Raw genomic sequence first — 25,037 nt, 5'->3', positions numbered from 1 at the left:
TCCCAGATTCATTTTTTGCCTTTCCATATTTTGATTTGTTTTCACAGGGAAGTCAATTATGCTGCTTTCCTTGTAAATTGCTCCTAGTTTAGTTGGGCCAGGAGGTACTAGAAGACTCAAAGGTGCAAGGAAGGGAGAAGCCAGGATATTTTCTCTCATGGGCGGCTTGGGCTGTCCCCAGAGTAGCCATGCCTTCACCATGGCTCCACTCCCAACACCTTCACTTTTTTGCAGGAGGGGTAATCATGGATTGTACGATTCCGCCCAGTAATGGCCCAAGTATGGGGCTCTCAAATGCTCTTTATCCCATTTCCTCTCCAGCTTTAGGGGAGTTAGCAGTTTTCTGCTGTTGTTCATCACTGGTTGTCTCACTATTCCTGTTTGATTTCTCAGCCTTTCCATCCCCTGTGTAACCAATTTCCTAAATTAGAGTTCCTTTTATTGAAAAGACATTTAAAGGCTTATTTTTTTTCTGACTGATACAGATGATTTGATGGGTAAATGAAATAATTCCAAATCTAAGAACATGACCACAAAACAGCATACTATCTTCCATTATCAACCTGGTCACAGTACCTGATTAAATCCAGGGGCTGATGCTTGTACCACATCCCCCAGCGTGCCCAGCGCTCATACAATAGATGTCTGTTATTCTGGGGTCCGTGGGTTTTGATGGGCTGGCTACTCTTGTAGGCTCCCTGAAACAGATAAAACAAGATAAATCGATACCCATTGTCTTAGTGAAATTTCAACTAAAGAGGAATTGCTTTCATTTTTTTTTCTTACAGAATAATTTAACAACTTAATGAAAGCTTCAGAAATTGCAAACTTAAGCCCATCTCTGGACTGATGTAGTAAATGCCTTTGTCTATCTCTATTTCATTGAAAATATTTTGATAGTACCTTTAAAATCCTGTCTTAAAGTCCATTTTTAAACCAATGAGATTCCTTTCCCTTAAAGTAAACTAGACTTCAGGTTTCACTGTTTGGAACCTAAAGTCTTTTAATAGGCACAATTGTCTTCACCACCATTGAGAGAAATTGTTATAACCTTAGTTCAGAAATTGAGTATTATTCTGCTTTAAGAAGTAATCTTACCAATATCACCCCAATAAACTTAATAAAAATTTAGAAAATAAAGAAAATATTTATTTCATTTATAGATGCTAAGGAAGAGGGTACATGCTCATTCAAAAAGTGTAAGAGGCCTATCACAAGTGCTAGTCACATTTTTAAATTCTAAAGTCCTTAAAACTTACTTTGGATAAGTTATTACAAAAATTAAAGCATGTTTTCAAATTCTTTATATCCCCCTCCATTAAAAAAATGTCATATGGGTTGCAATTTCAAAAACATAGACTATATATATATATATATATGCCTTATAGAGAAAAGTGTTTCCGGAAGGCTGAACTGCTCAGCTTTTATGGTTAAGAAAGAGGGCAACAGCTATGGTGACTATCTCTTCTGAACTAAAATGTAGGACACAGGATTTGATAAAATCCCTCTCCTCACTCCAATGTGTGACTCTATTTTTATGAAAAGTTTGATGAAAATTTAAAACAAGTGTTGTTACATGCCTCAGTTTCCTCGCCAAGGTGATAGGAATACAAATAAATACTGATGACACACGATACAGAGGGATTTGTGAGGGCTCACTTGGATAATCACTATAAAGTGCCAGGCATATAGGAAGTACAAAATCAATGTTAATTTTAGGTATTTGATATATTGTGGCCATTGAAAAGTGCAAAACTATCATTTGAATGATAACCAGGGCTGTGAGTTTCTACGAAGTAAGAAGACACCTTGAATCATGTTCTGCAGATGTCTCAAGGCTGAAATGAGAGCTACACATGGATCTCACCTCCGGCTTTCTAATGAAATAGATAATTAGGTAAGGGTGAAAGTACTGTTAAAGTGCAGTCCACGGTTTTCTTCCCTAAGGGAGCCCAAGGTGTTTAAAGCATAAAGATTGGAAGGTAAGGAGATGGAAGCAAAGATTAAGAGTCCAGGTGTGAGACATTCACTTGGGAAAAGGTCTGTCTGCTTCTAAAATTGGATGGATTTGTTAAGGGAGACCACCCTGAGATTGAGTAGGTCATGGAAAGTGAACCAAAGTCACACCTCTCTTTTAATCATTACTGATCATTTTTCTAAAATACATGACTTTCCTTCCTGGCCTCAGTGATCAGACATAAATACTTCCTGGGTTTTAGGTGCTAAGCTTTAGAATCTCTAGTGCATCATTGTTCTAACTGTGCTCAATAACCTCAATCATCCATACTGTTCTGCGTTTACAGTAACATAAGGTGGGCTGTATGAGAAAACTGACCAAAGTGATGACACCGCTCACCATATATTTCTATCCCTTTCCAGAGGACCACGTACATTCAGTGATCTCCACCATCCCTATATTCGGTCCCTTCCTCCAACCACCACACTTTTCCTCTGTCTCCATTCTCAAGATCTTAGATCTTTCTCACATAAATATCCCTTTTCATCCATTTCTTTCATCTTTTTCACGCCAAATTCCCCTGGAAATGTCTTTGCCTCCCCTTTAGCCATTGTCTCTTTGTAAGTAAAACATAAATTTCAAAGAGGAGTGAAAAATATGATACTGACACTAGCAACGTGCCTGCGTCAAGGAAGAAAGAGGCCACAGATTGTGAAGCATCTTTAAATAAAAGTACAGAGTCAATGTGATTGATTCTCTTTTCCTGTAAGCAAGTCTTGTTTTCCTTTCTTCATGTAGTAGCATTTAAAATCAATAGAAAATTCCAAGTACATTTTATTCACTTTCTGCTTTCCTTTAGTTACTCATATTTCAATACTATAGTTTTCTAATCGTTTTGCGTTATATGTTCCAGATTTTAGTACTTCTACCAAATTACAAGAATAAATGGGAAAATGACTATTACTTACAACATAATCCTAATAGGTTCCAAATTTCATGCAAGAAACTGTCAAACGAACTGTAAGAACACACATTAGTTATGTAGACCAATTACTTAAACAAAGCAAACCAAACTTTCCTTTGGTATAGAAGCTCTCCTAGTGCCTAGGTTTGCCACTCTGAACACTTTACCATTTATGGACTGTCATATTTTGCATGGTGTTTAATGTCTCTGATCCTTGTTTCTGCATCTCTAAAATGGGAATACTAATATCTACTGCCCCAGGATTACTGCCAGGATAGTGGGAAAATACATACACAAGGCTTGCTGAGAGCCTCTTATTATTATTCTACTTCCTATAACAAGTAGGTATAGCATCATGAATAGAAGCATTGGAGTCTGGCTTCCTGGACTCAAAACTGTACCTTTGAGACTAAGCCTTTCCATGCCTCAATGACTTATTTATAAAACTGAGTAATATTTTGTCTATCTCAAGGCGCTGTTGCAAGTATTCAATAAAATAATACATATAAAACATTTAGCTCAATGCCGAATAGGAAAGTGCTCGACACAATTTATCTATTATGACTTGTACTGGAGTGTGAACTCCTCAAGTATAGGGATTATGCTTATGAGTCCTAAACCTTTATAAATAGAAGGGAGATGGGTTTTGACAGTGCAGAAATGAAACCTCTAAAGATTCCATTCTTATATTAAAATGTAAAATTGCCTTAAAATGAATACTGTGTGTGTGTGTGTGTGTGTGTGTGTATGAGGGGTTTAAAACTGATTCAAATGTCATTCATGACTCAGCAGGTAAAGCCCACCACAGCTTGGAGCAGGCTTTTCTACTTAACATTAGTAGACAGGTAATAATCTGGCAGAGTATCAAGTAGGTAATGGGCTGTAGGTTTTGTGTGGGCTTGTGTTAGATTTTCAGGCATCCCTAAGTAGTATGCACAAAGCAGGAACCCGCCGTGGTTGGGTGGTGTGGCTCCCCAACGGGTCAAGCATAGAGTTATGTGTTGGAGTCCAGGGAAGTGGCCAGAGTGGCTGAATGTCCCTGAGTTCCTTTCAAGGCTGGGGTTCCTGAAGTGGTCAAACTACAGGAGGGGTCTGGAGCCCAGGAGCCAGTGCACAGCCACAGAACTGTAATGAGGTCAGAAAGGCCCAGGGCCAGTCCCTGGTTGAACCCTCCTGGGAAAGGGAAGCCAGACTTAATTGAAAAAAAAATAAAAAAAAAATGGGATCAAGTGTTGAGCATGAGAAACATTTTTCAGTTCAATGGAAATTATATTTCAAAATTACCTCATGTGGGGGAAAAGCTGCTATATATGAGCCATTGTTAATAAGTTTACAGATGCCTGAAAAAGAGAAGAAAAAAAGCAGTCCTCGGGTTAGTTTAAATAAAAACTTCCCTCTGAATCAACATACATATATTTGGGGCAATAAATTAATTTAAAAACTTAAAATAACCAAAATGGCTTCCATAACCACTTCACCTAGTGAAGTGTGAAAGATACTAAGAGTATAATTGTGTGCTTACAACATTAATAAATGGAGAGTTGCAATATGCCAAAGCAGGATTTCACTTGCCATCTCATGAAATAGGGGGCATTTTGATATTCACTCATTTGGAATCACATGAGCCTAAAGCACTTTTTTTTTTTTTTTTTGGTCAAAACAAAATTTGGTCAAGGAAGCAGAGAAGAGATATAAATAGCAATTTGATACTTCTTAAAATCTCCTCCCTCTCAGTTAGAGTGTAGTGAAACGGACACTCTCATATAGTCCTAATAAGACAAAGTATTTAGAAAACCTTTCTGGAGAGCGATTTTTGTTGCAATATTTTTCATATTAGTAAAAAATCAGAAATAATTGTACATCCAAAACTGAGGAATCATTTAATTATTATGATACAATCAAGTATGTTAGGTAAATAATTGTGATTTGATGAATGCTTGTAATAGAATACTGTACAGCTATTTACAATAATGTTTTCAGGCATTCTAAAAAGCTTGAGAAAATACTCATAATAGTAATTTTTAAAAGATAAGAAAATTGTAAACACTGCATGACTTTATTTATGATATACATATTCTTTTCCAGTACTAATATATAATAGTGACAATTGAATTTAAAGATTTAAAAAAAATTAAATATTCTTCTATGTTTTTAATAAATTCTACGAAGGCCATTATATCTTAACAATCATTTAAATTGTGATTTTTTTTTATTTTTAAAGACTACATAAGCACATAGTGCTACCATTTAGACACATTTTTAGTTTATATTCTGTTTTTATTTGCATTTCTTATTTAGAAAATTTTGTTTAAGTGTCAACATATTCTTGTAGGGATTTAGTGTCTAAATTAACTATTTTGTCTGCTCAATAATAAATGAATTATTAATCAGAGGACAACCAAAGTCTGAAGGTTCCTGTTTAAAAAATGGCTGACTTGACACATAGTTTATTTGACTTATGCAGCATTCTATTCCAGGGTAAATCAGTGCAGATTTTTATTTTCAAGGTTTTAGGAGATGACTAACATTTGATCTCTTCAACCATCTTGTGTTTTTCACCCTGACAATTAAAAAGCCAGCTTGTTTGATACATGTTATTTTCTGTTGTGTTCTATGTAAACTTTACAATTCCTTTTAATTATTCTGGGTGCAACTTTCTCAATTTTCTTTTGTATCATAGATGGAATAGCATACTGCTAAACAGTCAAGAAACACAGAAATTTAAAAAGTTAAAATTAGTTTTTAATGTACCTTCCAGAGGTAATGTGGAAGTTTCAAATATATCCTTCTAGATTTTTTTTTTCCTTTTTATGTATGTATATTTAGGAAGTAGGATTACATTAGAGTTATAGTTTTATAATCTGTTTTTTCATTTGATAATGCCTTGTAGATATCTTTTATTGTCATCTATAGAGATAATTAATCAGTAGCTTTCAATCACCATGAATTAGGGTCTGTGTCATATAGTCTCTATAAGATTAATATATAGCATCAAATAGATGCTGAATAAATTTGAGCTAAGAGTGAATAAATGTCACATAATTTTTGATACATGTATTATGTGGATGTAGCCTAACTTATCTGTCAGTGCCTAACGATGGGCAGTTAAAATATTTCTAGTTTTACTCCATTACAAAGCCATAATGAGCAAATGTTTACATCTACTGTTATTCAAAAATCTGATGATTTCTTTGGGATAAATTTCATAAAATTTCTATTCCAAACTGTTTGCACATATCACATTTTGATACCTATGGCCAAATGCCCTGACAAGAGTTTGCTTCTTTTATTTTGTTGTGTTCTGTTCAAAGGCTGAAAAATAGAACATTTAGAGTTTGTGCTCAATGTGTTATATATTCCTATTTCATGCATGAAGGCAAAGCTTGAAGGGTTAACTATTTCTGGGTAATATCAGTAACTGCAAATTCTACTTTCTCTACATTTGTAATTCGTGTTCTTACCCACTTTTGATATTCCATTTTCATATTTGGTGTGCTGCAGCATGTGATAGACTATTCTGCTCCGAGTGGCATTGCTGAAGAAGGTGTCCTTATTGTTTATGATGAAGCTGTTAAGATAAGGGCATTGGTTTTAATCTTCAAAGTAGAGCACAGAATCCAGCAACAGGAACAATGTCCTGAGCACTCATCCGTTTTCTCCTTTAAACTAATGCATGTGAAGGATAGTATAATAAATCAGAAGAGAAACCATCCTCTTTTAAAAAGAAAAAAAAAATCAATTGGCAGAGAGAGAAAAACAAACATAAATAATACAGGGCATCATCAAATATTCATTTTACTATCTTTCAGTTTACAAGGAAGCCTAGATGTCCTCATATTTTCTGTTTCACATGGAACAGGAAGGAAGAGAATAGTTTCCATTGGCTCCCATACGTTTTAATTAAGCAATGTGGTTCCCAATAGAACACATTAACATTGATGTAATTCCCCTGTGCCACACTTTCCAAGTTAACCATCTTGTTTACAGAACTTTAGCAACATGTGAAATAGTTCTCCCTTTCCCTTCATGTCCTAATCTGTCCCCATGTAGGAAGAGTTGCAAGGAGGAACCGTGTGAGAGTCAATGATGTGAAGAGCAAAAGGAATGATCCCCAAAAGGAAACAAAGGGTCTGTTTTAGGATTAACTATGATATACTGGAAGTCTCAAAAAATAAAAATAAAAAAATCGAAGCATCCTGGGCCTCACTCAAGTTCTGACAATTCCTGTTTCCAGTTGCTTTATCTTTGTGAATAATAAACCATCATTTTCTCACACAGTTAGGTCTTCTTTGATCCTTGCTTTCTCTTCACCATGCATATTCAAATAGTTGCCAAACCACGTAACTTTTATAACTGAACTGCCTGCCTCTCTGTACCTGTCTTTGTCTGGGTCTCATTGCCTCTTGACTAGATTATGAGAATGTCCTCCTGGCCCTGCAATTTCCCACCTGACTTGTAAAGCACAGTTCTGACCCTTAGAGCATTCCTGCTATTAACATGTCAACAGCTCTCCATTATGCATAATTAAATTTCTATTTTCCTCTCTGCGTCTCTATTCTTGTATTTTAACCTTTCCCTCAGTCCTATTTCTTATAGCTTGGTTCCTTGTATCTGATAGACTGTCAAATTGTAGAATTTATCACCATCTTGGAATCCCATGCTTGTTTGCCTCGCCATTTTGCTCTGTCTCTGATGTCTGCCCCTCCATCTTTTTCTACCTCCTTCCACATTTTTACCTGCTGAAAAGGACTGGTTCCTTCATAAAGATTTCCTGGCTCCTCTCCTCTGGATATAGCTTCTCTTTCTCTTATAAAAATGTGCATTTTACTTGTGTCTTTCCTGACTCACTGATTTTACTCAGTGTTGTATTATGGTTATCTGTATACCTGTCCATTTTATTAGACTCCAAGTTCCTTCAGTATTCTCATATCATGCCTTTTAATTTTGTCCTTAGATGCACATAATGAACAGTTCTGTGTCTTGTTAATTATAATATAGAGAAGAATGTCCACCAAATCTTTTCCCATCTGATTGATTCAGAAATTGCTGAACAAATATTTCTTTAGCAGGTAAATTCCTTTTTTTTATGGAATTACATTATAAAAGAAAGTAACATGATATATAAGTAAATGAATTAGTTACATAATTTAAGAAATTGCTATGAAGAACAAGGACATAAACAATGCATAGAAAATGACGGAGACAAAGAGACAATAGATAACATTTTCAATAAGGTCTGTCTGAGTTGGTGATGTTTGAGTAGGATCAAAATCATAAGAGGGATGTGCTATGTAAATATTTTTGGGGGAGGGACATGTTAGGATAGTAAGAAGAGAGGCTTTGAGGTAGAATTAAGACTGAGCTTTTGATGGGTAGAATCAAAGCTTGTGTGCCTGAAATAAGTAAATGGTGTGGCAAATAGAAGATAAGAAGATAGTGTTGGTCAGGGACCACAGCATAAGAGCCACATATGGATGATAAGCAATTTGAATTTTATTATAAGTGAAAATGGCAGGCCATTGGGGAGATTTAAACAAGACAGTTGCATGATCTGATTGAGATTTTTCAAAGACCACTCTAGTTCCTTGGGTTTAAAAACAAAAGGCAGAATGTGTTTTATTTGGTGCATCACAGAGCCTGAAAAAGTACAGCAAAAAGCTAAAGTAGCATCCTTGAAACTGTAACCTCTCTCTAACACAGGAAGACATTTGGATTTCCACTCCTTCCTCTACTTCCCATAGCTAGAATTTAAAAGGATGCTTTTAGAGTCACCTCAAAGACTAAATAATGACATAAATCAAATATTTGGAAGATGAGGATTTCTCATTGATTACTGGCTCTGTTACAGATTTGGTGGTCTGGAATTCCATTTCATCCTGTCTCTTAACTTGCTACATCCCAGAACGTAGGTCAATACACAATTGTGTACAGCAAAGTAGATCCTGCTGCTATAGGCCTATTGTATACTATGTATTTCTCCACCTTTATCTTTACCCTATTTTATTTAATTATTAATTTACATTTTCTTCTGTCCCAGTAGACTGGGAGTACTGCAAAGGCAGGGACTGTGTCATAAACTCAATCAGTACCATGTAGGAACTCAATAAATACCAGTTGAATGAAAAACTGAATAGAGATATGTTGGTAGACAGATAGATAAGCATGCAAAAAATCCTTACCTTAGTTTAATAAGATTAAACTACAATGGATTAAACTAGCAAGTACAAATTAATTAAATGTATTTATAAATATAATAATTTACTAATTAGAACAATCTATTATTCAAGGATGTTATTTAATAGCATTTCTATTATTATTATTATTATTACCATCATTCTTGTTACTTTAACTGAATTACTTACTACCGTAGTAATTACTTTGAAAGAGTTGGGAATGAGACTATCAGTCCATGAATTTACAGTTAATTATCCGTTACTGGAATATCTCTAAATCATAGTTGATCAAGAATAATGTTCACTGAGTGTTATTCATACGTTAAGTTTACATATTAATAAAATGATACATTCTCTAACTTATTTGACAAACAATGGTACCGGTCCAAGTATTTTTATTCTATCAACCACTTCCAGGTCATGGGAGGTACCAAGGCAGGTAGTGGGAGAAAGGAGATGGGGACTCACTGGTGAATTCGTGCACGGCTGAAGGGGCCAGTATAACAGTCTGACTCCTCCAGTTCTGGAAAAGCTGACTTGTCGAGAACCATTGGGTTTTGGGACATCCATTTTTTGAGTCTTCGAAAATAACTGTGTACCCTGGAAGAAAGTCACATTTTAGAGCTAGATTAGGTTGCGCTCCAGAGTCATGCCTACCTTCATTGCCATTCCAAAGAGTTCCAAAAAGACACACACACCCACACTCACACCCTCACACGTGCATTATTCCTCCTATTTCCAGGAGGAATTTAAAATAAATCTGGATTAAAGAGTCAAAAGAACTTGGTTGGAGCACAAGCTCTACCTAAGGAACCATGAAGATTGGGGAACGTGGCACTGGGTTGGGGAAGCAGTGATAATGGGGTCTTTGATTTTTTCCCAATCGGCAAACCAAGTAACTCTTTGTTCTGCCTCCCTGAAGGGTCATTTTGAAGATACCTTGATAATTGAATGTGAAAGTGCATTGTAAACAAATGATAAATAGCAGCGATAATAAAACTATAGCCATTTCCCATCCACCTGCCTGGAGAAACGATGATCTTCAAATGCTGGATAATTGCCTGCACATTAATTATCCCCTAATGTTAAGTGGTCAAAATTCTCTTGCACAAAACATCTTTCCCCCTTCAAGAAAGGAAAAGCACAAGAGAAATCTAAGGGCACATAATTGATTTTTGTTTCCCTCTTTGCAATTATCTACAAATTGGGTTTTGTAATTTTATAACAACGATGAACACACACACACACACACACACACACACACTTAAATTTCTACTCCAAAGGTAAAGAACAAAAACAGAAACAAAAACAAAACGAAATTAGTCATTTCTTTAATTGAAAGTCTAAATTTAAAGTCAGGCAAATAACATGGCATTCTTTTTTTCAGTTTGATGTGTCATATACTTTCATAAACGCCCTTCCTATTTATTCACTACCCTCCCGGTATGCACCTACAAAGTAAAGGAACAAAGAGAATATCTGTAGTAAATAAATTGTAAAGATGTCGACTATAGTGAGGTTTAATATACTTTAATAATCATTTAGAATCAATGATCACTGAATTTTTATTTCATAAAATTAAACAGAAAATAATAAACCCAAAAAATAAACTATTATGACAATATAGTGTCCATTTTTCTAGTTTAAGTTTGAGACCAAAAGAGAAAAAAAAAAACACATTTTCCCCCACCACTAAAAATGTTGTTTCTTTAGGATTTAATATACACATGTTTATTAGACATTCTAGATACAAGTTTATTCTAAAAGTAGATTATGACTGTATTGCATAAAGACATTTGTTTCTATTTTAATATACAGAATTATATCGTTCTGCCAGCCTCTGAAAAAAAAGATGCCTGTTGATCAGAAATCCCACTACTCATACAGTAGCACAATTTCTCAGTAATTCTATAGATAGAACTCAGGCATTTTTCAACACATGCAACATTAAGCAGGCACGTACAGAAAACCAACCAACCAACCAAGAAAAAAACAAGGAAAACCTGTAGTTGCAAATGTATATATTATAATATTCCAACGACTTGACTTTATTATGCAAAATAACTTTGGCCATTTGCTCCCTAGAGCAGGACCAAATAGGCACAAGTTAATGATGAAAGCTGCTTCTAAATCTGAGCATGCTAACCTGACAAACAGAAAAATCTGACCTGGCTGAGGAACATCATTCACATATATATTTTTAAAAGAGCCATTTGAATACTAATCCCTTTAACATTTGTTCTAATATCAAGCTTCCCCTTCCTATTATTTACTTATCTTGTCACCATTCCTAAGACACTGAAATTTAATGTTTAAAAGAGCCCTATATTCTCCTATGCTACAATTCAAATTTTTCCTATTCTAAAGTTCTAAATGACATTCTTGGTAAAAGAACTAGATTTACTGACTCTATTCCTAAAATAGTATGATATTCACACCACATGATTCTTCTAGTTTTCGTGTCATTCTGACTTGTAATATCTTGCAACATTATTCAATAGGACATACTGACCACATTCACAATTTTTTCTGTTAACTGTTATTTTGCAGTGAGCAGAAAAACAGCCAAATTTTGTTTTAGTGTTCATTAAAGGGAAGCTTATTTCCTTCAGTGAAACAGGACCAAGGCGATTCAAAAGGGAATTTCTTCTGTCTCAGGGCTGTGGTTTGATTAATTCCTTTGTCATAGAGATTGTTACTAAAACAGGTAAAGATATTTTTTTTTATTATAACATTTTTTTATTAGTTTCAGGTGCACAAAACAATGTAATAGTTGGACATTTATCATTTATACCCCTCACACAGTGACAACCCACCTCCCCCCATCCACTATCCCTCTGATATCACACACAGCCATTACATTTCCACTGTCTCCATTTCTAATGCTGTACTCTGTTTCTTGTATACATATAAACTTGCAGTTTACATTCATTATTGTTCAGCTTCAGCTTCAGGTGTACAGTGCAATGATCGGGCATCTACATCATCCCTGAGGTGGTCTCCCTAACAAGACAAGTTTCCATTGGATACCCTACAAAATCTTTACAACATTATTGATTACATTCCCAAACAAACTTCTTTTTAAGAGCGTCATCTCAAAACAACATCTCTTGGGAAAAGTCAAGAGATGTTGTTTTGAGATGATGCTCTTAAAAAGTTGTTTTCAATACGAAGATAAGAGAGGCAGCTTCAGTTGTGGGAATAAGAATAGGTCTGTGATTCAAAAGATTTTGTATGGCACCTCATTACCCTGGATGCTAGTCTTTCCTTTAACACCTCTGCAAATAAGAGATTTGGATTGAATGATCCAGAAGGTCTCTGTTGGGTCTGTTGTTCTATTACTTTACTGGGTCATCAGGTACCCATAGATCTTGGCTTTCTAACTATTTTTTAAATTAAAATCTTCTAAAATGATAACCTGAAATTAAAACCCTCCTTTCATAACATTATATCAAGTGAGCATTGCAGGAATGTCAATGGCCCATAGAAAAAAGAGATTCTCTGATTCTTAAATGCTGTTAAATTTGCCACAAGTCAGTTTTGAAATCTCTTGAATAAATCAATACAATGTTTTTTCCTAAAATTTACAACTGCTCATAAGGGTAATCAAATGTCTTCCTGTTATTTTCCCCAAATGACAAATAAGTCATAAACAAATCATGCATCATCCACCAACCTGCCCATTGATTTGTTCCTCCCATCAGTGTAGTAGGATTTTTTCCTGAAAAATAATAGAAATCAGCTGAGGTAAGTCACATGAAAATTGTGAACCCAGTGAGCGACAACATTCAATCAAACTGAGCATTTTAGTATTCCATCTTCCACATGCTTAAGAAAGACATGAAATCAGCCAGTATAATAGAAAGGATTCTGAATTTCCATTGTTTTAATTTCAGAATCTAAATTACTAATAATAATTAAAAAAACACTTTCACAAATCAATAAAGCACTTGAATATTTGATTTTTAATTCTATTTCTTGAAAGTTTCACTTCTGCTATATAATGCATATTAACCAGATCATTTGCTTATTTGTTACTATATGAAGTCATCCATCCATCCATTCAAACACATATGTGATGGATAGTTCTGATTTTGCAACAAATGTTAGGATATAACCACCAAAAATTAGAGAACAAAGAGTGTCTCTACCCTCAAAAAGCTTCCTCTACAATTGAGGAGACAAGTGATAGAATGAAGTGTGACAATGCAGGAAAAGAGAGAGTGTTATGGAAGCACCTAGGAAGGGACCTCGATTAGTGTTTGTAGATGGAGGAGAAAGGAGACAGGGAAGCCTTCCCACAGGGTGTGTTACTTGTGCTGAATCTTGAAACAGGAGTGGGAGCAGTCCTCTGAATGAAGTACTCAGGACAAGGCATTGGAGATGGAGGTAGCAGCATATGAAATGGTTATGGGAGTAAGATCAAGCCTTGTAAGATTCAGGGAAGGGCAAATGATTTGGTAATCACTGCAGTATAAACTGCAAGTTGAGAATAGTGATAAAAGAGGTGGGGCATAGTGAACAAGGCACAGATGATGAGGGGTCTACCACTAATGTTGAGGTTCTGGGTGAAAAGCAATGGGAAGATATTGTGTGTTTTAAGTGGGTGTGTAGCATGTCTGATTTTAGAGAAACTAAAAACTCTAGTGACGGGTTAGTTAATCTCTTAAAAGACTCTCTCTACATTCTCATCTTTTAGCTGAGGAATGTTATTCTGGGCCTTCAAAAATGTGTCTGTATCCCCACTCATTAATACCCATTTCAGAGGATCAATCAGTAAACTTTTCCAAAGGGTGGGACCTGGAAACCAGGGCTGAGAGTCATGACAACTGCTGTATAGTCCTAACTATATTATTAACTTCTTAGAAAACTTTGAAAACCTTCTGAGCTACCATATTTCATCGCAATCACTGGTTATATACTACTAGAAAACAATTTTTAGGTTGTCTTTGCTATACTCTAACCCTAAATTTAAATATGAAATACCAAGGCTTGCTATGTCTATTCCAAATTCACACTTTGAATACCTTCATTCTTCATGTTTTCAAACATACACATGTTTGTGTATACACCACCCCATCGGACTGCACACCCAGCCTCGCTCTGTACCTGCTCGCCATGGACTGTCTTGCACTATTTACCCCATCGTTATATAACAGTTCACTATCTTCCGTATGGCACTGGGTTTCCTGAAGACTGTGGTTTCATCTCATTTCATTCTGTATGCCTGCTGTGTCTTTGGCACATTGTATGATAAATAATAAGCATTCAGATGGCTGATGAATAAATGTGTGAGCCTTCATTTAATTCATAGTTATTATCTCCTTCTGCGCCTGAGACCACTTTGCATTTAATAAACATTTGCTAATAAGGTATCATTAAAAAAAAAAGAACTAAAAACGTAGAAATTAGTTTAAAATAATTTTCAGCATCAAAAAAATCTAAGAATGTGATTAAAAAGAGTGAAAGTTCAGAGTTATAATTACTGGTCATGGATATGATAAGGAACATTACAAAAGCACGGGGCATTTGGATTAAACACTGTTCTCTATCTTTATTGCTGGTAATTTGAAATATTTCTCTTTCAGACATTTAAAAAAAATGCTTTGGGAGAAATAAAAAACTAATGAAGAAAGTCATACAAGATGAACAGACATACTTTTCAGACCACTTACATTGTAAGAGCAAATCAAAATTTAAATAAGAGATTCAATTTTCTCAATTAACTAACATCCCAATTACCAATCAAATCTAGGATGAACTATGAGCAACAATTAGTGGGGTCGAGCCTTCTTACTTGAGAACTGGTTATTGTTTATCTGGAGAGCATGTCTGGAATGAACTGTATCTGTTTGGCTATGGAAAAGGGTAAGATTTTGGCATGTCTTTGCAATCTCTTAGTAAATTTCCTGATGCACATCACATTCTGGTTTGATGCTTATTCAATAATAAAAGTGTTTTCTTTCTCTTCTACCTTTGTGGAACAGTTTTCTGGGTTAGAGAAGATTTCGTTTCTAACTATATACCCCCAACAATATACAAGTATACACTGAAGTCAATAATATCCTGCAATTCTTAGTTTTGTATATAAATGAATCTTCAGAACCAAATTGTTTCCTACCCACAATCCTCCACCCTGTCATTTATTAACTGTGTGTTGTTAATGTACAGAGCTTTCTTTATATTTCCCTTAACTTTTCCTTTGAAAGATTCTGCTATTTCATACCTTGCAATGGGACAGGATTTATCTACCTACTTACCCATTCACCTATTACAACAAACACTCAAAATTATAAGTAAATAATTATCCAAATGCTGTTTCCAACCAGTGTTTCACATGACCAAATGGCCACATGGGTGGAGATGTCTACGGGGCCAAGTTAGGAGCGCAATCACGTGGAAGAGACCCTGGGTCCCTTGCTCCTTGTCAAGCAGAGGTACTCCACTTTCAGCTATTCTGTATAATGGATTCCCTGTATGTTTTTATGTTATTTTATTTTTGAGTGAGCTATCTTTTGCATAAAAAGTGGTCTAAGTTTAACCCTAATGGTGATAAAAAGATTGTTCTTAATGTTTGGAAAATATTCCCCCAAATTTGCTGTGTTTAAAATATTTCTTTTTTTCTAAAAAATATTTCTGAGAGAAAAAGCTGGAGGAAAGATGGTATCCCATCTTGGAACTCAATCTGAGAAGCTACAGGATAATTGAATCTTCTTAAAGTAAGTTGGACCTTTTTAATGTGCAAGAATGAATAATAAAAACCTTTGAATCAAAGGAAAATAATGAAAGCAGGACTTGGTATTTCTGGAATGTAGAGGACACAGGTTAAAAATTAGATTGGATAAAAAACTAGAAAATGTGGATTATTTTAATTATTTAAAAATTTTTTTGGTTAGTTTTGAAACATCAAGTCCAACATGTAGGCCACATTTACTTTGGAAGAATAATCAAAAAGAGAAATAGCTAGAAAATATAGGTATATAGAATTCTACATATATGTTCAAACAGAACATTCAGATAAAATACTCAATATTCCTGTTCATACAATATCTTAGCCAAAAACTTCTGCAGGCAGGGTTACAACACTAATATTTTTTTCTGAATACATTTGCAGCTTTTCTTTGTAGAATGTAATGTGTAGGTTTCAACACTGAATATTTGCATATATTAGTCAAACATGGGTAAATATTTTATGCATAAATCTTTTAAAAATCTTGTCCTAAAAAAAGATATGCGTGTTTATATTTAGGTTCTTTGTTATTCTTGTATATTTAACTTTAAGAGAGTATATATGTTCTTAAATATGATAACAGTTGACAATTGGAAACTGAAATGGACATCATGAAAACACTTTGCCACTTAGGTTATGCTTGAATAGAATTATCTTTTTATGAGCTGACAGCTATTCCAAATTTCTGATGTATCTTATAAATAAATAAGAAGTAGTTAGTAAGGAGTTAGTTAATACTACATCTATTATTTAAACTGATCTGAAAAGATGTTCTGAAATAACTCCCATGTTGTAGCATTTCTCAATCTATTTTCCCAAAACACCATCATATTAAGACTTTTTTCAAAAAATCCATTATCAAATGGAAATTTGGGAAATGGTACTCTGTGTAAATGCCTCTTGAAACTGATGCAAATTAGAAGAATTATTAAAATATCAAAATCTCCACGACTGTATTTCTTTATCATCTGCATCAGAATCATTTGCGATGACGGTTATAAAGGGATACACCCACATCCTATCCCAGACCTAATATGCTAGACTTTCTGGGTGTAGGTTCCAGGAACCTTCATTTTCACAAAATTTTCCAGGTGATTTTGAAGCACTCTACAGACTGACAATGAGACTCTCTTCTCTAAAGCTTACTACAGTAAAGAAACTTCTTGTTTACCTCAGAAATTCAGAAGCAAATTTGGTTACAGGATATTTTTCTCTTAAGATCCTCATCCATTGATATACTTTGGAAAATGTTGCATATTTTCTAATATTTTATTATTAAATCATGAGAATTTCAGTGTCATTTTCCAAAAGTTTCAGAATGCAGAATTATATACATTATTTTGAAAAACATCATAAAGAAGAAATTTCAGCCACACCATCAATAAGAAGAGATAGTAACTGCATAGATATCACGGTTTGCCTGTTTGTTTCTTTAGATGCATCAGAATTCTTCTTTTAAAATGCAACCTTATCAGGAAATAGAAAATGATTATCATTTTAAGCAAAAATGTCTGACTGAAGTGAACATCTTTTGATGTTTTCAACCTGCCCTGCATCAGGAAGACACCATGGCACACAGCTTGCAGACCTAAGCTCTCATTCATAGGAACTGAGGACACTCACATGCTGGCAAAGGGATTGTTTTTAATTAACTTCTAAGAAAAAGAAACAAAGGAATTAAATTTGGTACTGATTTAAAAAAGTAAAGTTATGAGAGCACTGATTATTCTATCATGAGGAGTTCCTTGAAATTTACTTGAAAAGGCAACAGTAAGGGAAATGCCAGAAATGAGACCCATGTGCTTTAAACACACATTCAATTTTTAAAAATTAGTAAACTTCAACTGACATGGTGGAAAGAGCTATATGAAAAGTATGACATTGTAGACTGTGTTGCCATTGTCTTTGTAAGACTTTTTCCCCCATAGATTACAGCAAAATGAACATACTTTGAAATTATAGAGAAAGCAGTAACGTCTTTGAAATTACGCATCTCGGATATCTGAGGTAAAGCAGGTAAAGCAAACGTGTTAACTGACATTGTATTCATAATTTGCTAGTATAACTCCATGTTAAAACAAGCGCCTTAGCCTGGAGCGAAGTCAAATTATGCCAAATCCCTCCTTGAAGAGCCAAAAAAGGAACCAATCTTCTGGACTGCTGGCAGACATCTGTGTTGTATAAATCCAGAGGAGGCAGGTGGAAGATAGTCTCCCTTTCTGATGAAATGTTTTAACAAAATGTTCACTCAGTCTGAACTAAACCTGGACACTGAAACCCACTGAAATGGCATGCTTTGTGATAGACTTTAGGGTTTCTCCCTTTTAGATCTGCAAGGAAATTCGTTGGTGCATGAATTCAGTCATAACTTTTTTCTTTTTTTCTTTTGAAACAATGGTGAAATGACAAGAATAGGGCAAGATGGAGGTACCTAAAATTAGTTAGGATTAATTTGGAAAATCTTTTAGCAATTTCATCCTGACATCACAGAGTCTGTCACGGTCTTATGTCTTTTGCATAGAAGTGTCATACTTCTTTCGCATCCTGTATTTACATAAGAGTCAAATTAGAATTTGTTAAAATAGATAATTGTGTAACATATTAAAAAAATAATAACAGGTACCCATAATCCCACCAATCATTTGTAGCGTAGTATATTGCCTTCCAATTTTATTCCTTTGCATTTTAAGTTGTTGAAATTACATTGTATGAATGATTTTGTATCATATGTATTATATATATATTTTATTAAGAATTTTCCTACCATTACTAAGAAAGCCTTCTACCTATGCATTTGACAAATGAATTGTATATTCCACTGCAAGGGTATATTCTAATTTACTTAAATTCTCCATTACTGAACATAAAAGAGTTTCCTTTTCCCACAATTATACATAATACTGCAGGGAATGTTTCCACACATTTTTCAACTATCTTTTTAAGATAAAAACTGAAGGCTATGAAAAGTTTTAAGGCTCACAGAAAATATTTTCAAATTGAGTTTCAGAATATCTTCTGACGTTTGACTTCCACCATAAACAGACAAAGGTGATTATTTAGTATATCCGTGCTAGGTTTTAATATTACTACTTGTAAAATTCTTTGCTAATTTCATAGGCTAGAATTTATCTCACTGTTTTAATTCTGCAAGATCTTGTGTAGCATGGATACATACAGACCAAATAAGGAGAAATCAGACAGAACATGTGGCAAGTATTTGCCCATTATCAGCCTGTAATGAACCCCAGGTAACTATTAGGTTAATGCAAACGTAATTAATTGCGGTTTAAAAGGTTAAAATAATTGCAAAAGCCGCAATTACGTTTGCACCAATTTAACATTTCAAAAGACTTCTTAAAAGGTGACATAGTGTCAACAGGTAAAAATTCCTCAGAAGTCAAGAAACATGTGGTACAAGTGTATGCTTTCCTGGCTGTCCTTTCAGTGCAATGACCTGAATTGAAAGCTGTCCTCTGTAACCTTCAACCTTTCTAATCATAACATGAATAATGACCCAAAGGCCCTTCTTTCACTGACCAAGTTTGATAAAAATGTACAATGTTCAGGTTCTCTTAGGTGTCTTATTCATTATTTATATAAAATGGTGAATAATTAAAATACTTTTCTTTATCGTCTTTCGCTTTTTATTTTGTTATTATTTATTTCTGCCAAGCTCTCTGAGGTATTATCTGCTTATCTTCTAAATATCATCTATAGGGAGAACTTTGAAACCCTTAGCCAAGCATGAATGCGAGCCAATGTAAGGATCTAATTCTAATATTGCCAGTAAAATTCTGTTGTAGTTGCTAATGCTTAATCCATTTCTGTTTTGTGGGCCCTTTCTGTGATTTGGAGTTGCATCTTTCAATACCTAACATGTTCACTAAAGAGATGGGGGTCGATATCTCATACTTTACCTTGAATACTATAGAGGCTTGCCCTAAGACTTACGATGTCAGCACTCTCACGACAGTTAGCCTCTTTCATGCCACCAGGTATGAGAAATTTTCTTTTTTTTTTTAAATTAGTTTCAGGTGTACAAAACAATGTAATAGTTAGACATTTCACCCCTCAGAAGGTCACAGACACCCTCCCCCAATCTATTGCCCCTCTGACATCGTATCTATCTATTACAATTTCATTGAGAAACTGGGGTACATTTATACAATGGAGTATTTATTACTCGGCCATAAAGAAGAATGAAATCTTACCATTTGCAACAATATGGATGGACATAGAAAACATTATGCTAAGTGAAATAAGTCAGTCGGAGAAAGACAAATACCATATGATCTCACTTTTATGTGGAATCTAAAGAACTGAATAAATGAGCAAAGTAAACAGAAATTTTCCCTATTTTTGAACTGTGCTCTTACTGTCCATTCATATTCATTACCTAGGGACTCTTTTCCTCAGTAGCTTGGTACTCTGATCCTTTTAAAACATCCTTCGCAGCTGGTAAAGCACACTGAGATCCAAATATGTGTAAATGTTCATATCTTCAATGCAAATTAACACTTTGCACACAGTAGGGGCACTACTGAATTTTATTTTGAGAAATGATGGAGGAAAGTGGTAAATTCTGCATACAACACAAGATACTCAATATAGGAAAACATGTCTATTTAATTATTACTGGTGTATAAGAAGGACTGGGAAATCTTTGAATTGAGCAGTCCTCTCATTAGGGGTTATCCTTTGACACTGAAGACAGAGCCAAAAAAAAACAAAAAACATTTGGTTGACCTGCACCTGAGGAATGATTCTTGGTAACCCCTGTACAGAGAAGAACACTTCAAAAGATTTTTATATACACAAGGATGCTACACTTCACACTTCCTGCCTTTCACAGAAATAACAGGTTCATCTACCCATACGAAATAAGAAATGAGATTGATCTTGGTAATTGTGTTGTCAGTTAAAATTTGAAAACAACTGTTTTTCTCCTCCATCTTGGCAAGTCCATCTAGAAATGATATAAGATATCCAGAGAACCAGAAAGTTTGCCATATTAGGCAAGTAAATTAGAAGGGGAAAAAGTGTCCACGGTTGCCCAATCTTTAGAAGATAAAACATTTTCTCTGTAGAAAGGGTTACGTTTACTGCTCTAAGATTTTGAAAACAAACAAACAAATACACAAACAAACAAACAAAACCAAAAAAACAGGCTCATCTTAATGTACATTGAGATAGAATGAAATAAAATTCAAAAGTACCTGAAGGGCATCCTGATATTCAGCCTCTCTGCATACTTGCACAGCGTGTCCCATGGAATGTGAATTTTAATAAACATGATATCAGCATTTGCTACAGCTGGCTGCAAAGGACACAGGACAGGTACCGTTATTTAGAATTAGAGCTGATGATATCATGTGGCAATTTGATTTGAAAGGAAAGAACATTGTCCCCTTGTTACACATGAATCGTTGAACTTGATTTAAAACAAATTTATATGAATAAAAATTCTTAACGTATAAAAACCTTAATAAAACTGTCATAATGATGTCATATACAAGAAATAATCACCTATATGAGTTAATGAATTTTCTTATAGTGATCATTATCGAGATCCAAATCTTCAGTCAGAAAAATTATGCAACAAGCAGGAATCTGAAATTATTCTTGTTGAACACTTTATCATGATCCTCTCATTCCTGCTCACAGGGGACAGACAGTTGTCACCAGTTATTCATTAATTCATTCACTTATTCTTCCAGCATATTTTACTGAGCAATTACTACTTGCTAGGCACTATGAAATCTTAGGGGAATAAATGGAGTATAAATCACACAAGTCCATTACCTTACAGACCTGTCAAATCTGCATACTTACTCTAACCTTCTAGTTTACTTTTTCCTGTGTCAAGAGACCATAAGAATTTTTGTGTCTTAGATCTAGACGAGAGGTTCTTAAGCAGAGTCACATATGCATCAGAATCATCTAGGAAGCTTTTAACAAAATTGTGTACCTTGGTCTAATTCTCAAGAACTCCAAGAACTGGATCTCATTGTTCTGACCATTTTTCTCCTATCACTAACAGAGCATCAGATGCCTCTTTTATCAAATAATCATTATGATTCTTAAATGTGGTCCAACAGTCTGAAATGAGAAACTACTTAATAATTGAGTACTTTGGCAGTGTTATTCACATTCATGTTCTGCTTTTTAAAAAGCCTAGAAAGTTATTTTCCGAAGTTTCTCCAATATCTGGGGCTCAGAACAAGGAATAAGTTTATGGCCAATTTAGCTGTAAATCCCACGGAGCTTCCCATTCATGTGATTAAAGGAGCTGAACATACGCGTATATAAAGGAAGAGCTGCTGTCTGCTTACTTTTAGACACACCTGCCAGGCTAGACACAGCTGGACTCTATTTGGTTAGCATGTTCATTTAAATTTCAACTAGATAGAACTTTTCAAGAATCACACCAATGTTCAAAACTCAAAAGTATGGAAGAAATTAATCAGTTTAATTTAAAATCATACATCTTTTAACATTAAACTGTATCATTTTATATTCATATATTCATAAAGCCCTATATTTTAGATATGACTAATTTCACAAGTTTGGCAGAACAATATTTCAAAGTTGTATTAGCAACATTGTTCAACAGGATTATTAGAGAACCATGATTTGCTGGACTAATACTCAGATGTAGAAGGCAGCCTAAGCACCAATGCCATCAGGCAGGCCCTTTCACAGATTCGCATCGGCCAAAGTTTGTTCCACAGAATATTATAAAAAAGGAATTTGGGATATTCCGTGGTCAATTACGTTTTGACTTTCTCACTAGAGAACTTGTGACATATTTTAACATGCATATATTTGCTAAAAATACACAACAAGGTGAAAAAGTAAACCAAATTTCCAAAATTTAAGACCACAGATTTTTTTTTTTTTTTCCCTCATAGCTTTTGACATACTAGTATTTTGCAAATCATCATGGGGGAGAAATGATACTTTCATGTCAGTACAATTCTGAAGAACTTTCTTACTTCAGGTATGTTCGTTTTAAATTAAAGGTGAAGAATTTTAAAAATAAAAATTGATAAATGCTTAATGAGTAAATGGATGAGTTAACTTATTTTGAGTATACATTCTATGTAACTTGTACCTAAGTAAGAAGTGATGGAGACAAGAAAGCAAAGAAGCCAGAATTATTCTGGAAGAGGTGCTATGTGAGCATTCAAAATAGCATCATGGATAGACGATTTAGTGCTGATTATTAATTCATTCCTGTCAATCTCTAAAATGTGAAATAATCTAATACACTTAAGTAAAAGGGATGCTTTAGAAGGTGTTTCTGCATTACTTCTTATCATCAATGAGTGAAATGTCAAGCTAAGTGCATGTAGAGCTAGAACTTACCTAATTTTGTCTCTTTAAATATAGATCGTTTTCAAGCAGCATGTACTGTTTTCTTTTATAATTCCCTCAATTTAATTTCTCTTTTGTTACACCTTTACTTAAAAAACAGAACAAAACACAAGTAGTTTCATTTTTTTGTAACTCCTGAGCAGGGATTCGTGAAAGGGTGGTGTTGGCAGAGAGAAAGATTACTTTTTCCCTTAAAATCAAAAGCTCCCAATCTGGCACTATTTCTGTTTAGCTCTGACAAAGGCAGGCTTTTCTAAGGGAGCAAAACTCCCACTGCCTTCACATTTCACACTATTATTTAATTATTCCATCCAAAATTCTCAAGAGGTAGAACATTCACTCTTGAAAGAAGAGGAAATTTAAAAATTGTGTTTTTACAAAGTCACTCTGCAAGTTGGTGGCAGAGAGCTGAAAGAAAATAGAACACGGCAGCTCACGGTATTAAGTCTAAGATCAAGACAAACAGCTGATACGATCTGGAAGTGTATTTGGATAACAAAGTACCTACCCTCACAGTCACAGATCCTCTCCCACTGGTCCTTCAAATATGCATCATTATCTGCTGCTGATGAGATCATCTAGGAACTACTCACATCAGCATGGGATTTTATGAGGGCTGAGACTCACTTTGTGCCAGGCTCAGTGCTTGGCTCTGGTGAATGTAAATGTGAAAAATGAGGACTTGTTTGCTAAAGAATTCTCCATTTTTCAGCTAAAAATCCGATCTTGCTGACATTTTCACAATTTCATCTTCTCTTTGCTTCCTGTCACAAGCCCTAAATATTTCCAATTAATATTGATTAAAATTAAGCTGCCACCAAAGGGCACTGCCTCTAATAGTAGAAACTTTGAGAAAATATAAATGTTTCTGAGAATGTAAAATGCTGGATTTGATAGTTCAGGTAGCTATAAGTATTTATATACCGGTTAGTCATCAGTTAACATAAGATTTAAACTAAGTATATACTTAGATTCTATCTGGTCATCATAGAGTTAAGTTTCTTTCTAATTCTGTTCGCTTAGAAGGGCAATTCACTTCCTCATTGTGTTGGTTTTTATTAATAATAGTGTGGCTGGCAGAATTCTAACCCTCCAAATCCCCATACCCTGCTGTCCTTGTCATCTAAACCCAGTGACACGTGACTAGGATGGAATATTCACTCCCGTGATTAGGTTATGTTTTATGTCACATATCTGTTTAAGAAACGGAGATTATCCTCCATGGCAGATGAGCCCCTAAAAGGAACAAGACTCTTCATGACAATTGAGATTCAAAATAGCAGAGGGACACAAAAAGATTCTCCACGTGTTGGTTTTGAAAATGGAGGGGACTGTGGAAAGGAATGAGAACGAAATCTAGGAGCTGAGAACAGTCCCTGGCTAAGAGCCCGCAAGGAAATGGGAATCTCAGTCCTACAACCACAAGGGATCAAATCCTGTCACAACCACATAAGCTTAAAAGAATACTTGACCTCCAGGTGGGAATGCAGCCTGGTCAACACATTACGTCTTGTGAGAAACTGAGCAAAGAGCCCAATCATGTTATGCTCTAACCCACAGAACTGTGAGCTAATAAATGGGTTTTGTTTTGAGCTGCTAAATGTGGCATAATTTGTTAAAGAGCAATAGAAACCAATACAAAGAGTATTAAGAAATCCTGATTTGAAACCTTAGTGAATTAATATTTATGATATAATATTAGAATGCTTATTATAGAAACGTTTTCACTTAAACTGCATTTGTCATAGCAGGTTGATTTTACACACTAACATTGGGATAATTAATCTAGCCCAATTAACTCATTAAAACATCAATTCCATTAATTTTAGAAATAGA

The 25,037-nt window shown here is 34.8% G+C and overlaps 1 protein-coding gene across 5 annotated transcripts in view; it reads right to left on the bottom strand.

The window, feature by feature from the left end:
* ANO3 (anoctamin 3) overlaps nt 1–25,037 on the bottom strand; it is a 337,137-nt gene that overhangs the window by 79,455 nt on the left and 232,645 nt on the right. For all 5 annotated transcript variants that reach the window (XM_074336148.2, XM_074336149.2, XM_019749178.3 and 2 more), the window contains 6 exons: nt 21,041–21,141; nt 12,771–12,815; nt 9,563–9,694; nt 6,383–6,489; nt 4,206–4,261; nt 577–698 (listed from right to left, as the gene is read on the bottom strand). In XM_074336148.2, the coding sequence (XP_074192249.1) occupies nt 577–698; nt 4,206–4,261; nt 6,383–6,489; nt 9,563–9,694; nt 12,771–12,815; nt 21,041–21,141 (563 nt within the window). The remainder of the gene's footprint in view (nt 1–576; nt 699–4,205; nt 4,262–6,382; nt 6,490–9,562; nt 9,695–12,770; nt 12,816–21,040; nt 21,142–25,037) is intronic.

The sequence above is a fragment of the Rhinolophus sinicus genome, chromosome 14 (genome assembly GCF_057876585.1).
Source record: "Rhinolophus sinicus isolate RSI-liver-muscle chromosome 14, RSI-T2T, whole genome shotgun sequence".
NCBI classification, from domain to species: Eukaryota; Metazoa; Chordata; class Mammalia; order Chiroptera; family Rhinolophidae; genus Rhinolophus; species Rhinolophus sinicus.
The sequence above is the reverse complement of the archived record's forward strand: the minus strand, read 5'-3'. Positions and strand labels throughout refer to the sequence as shown.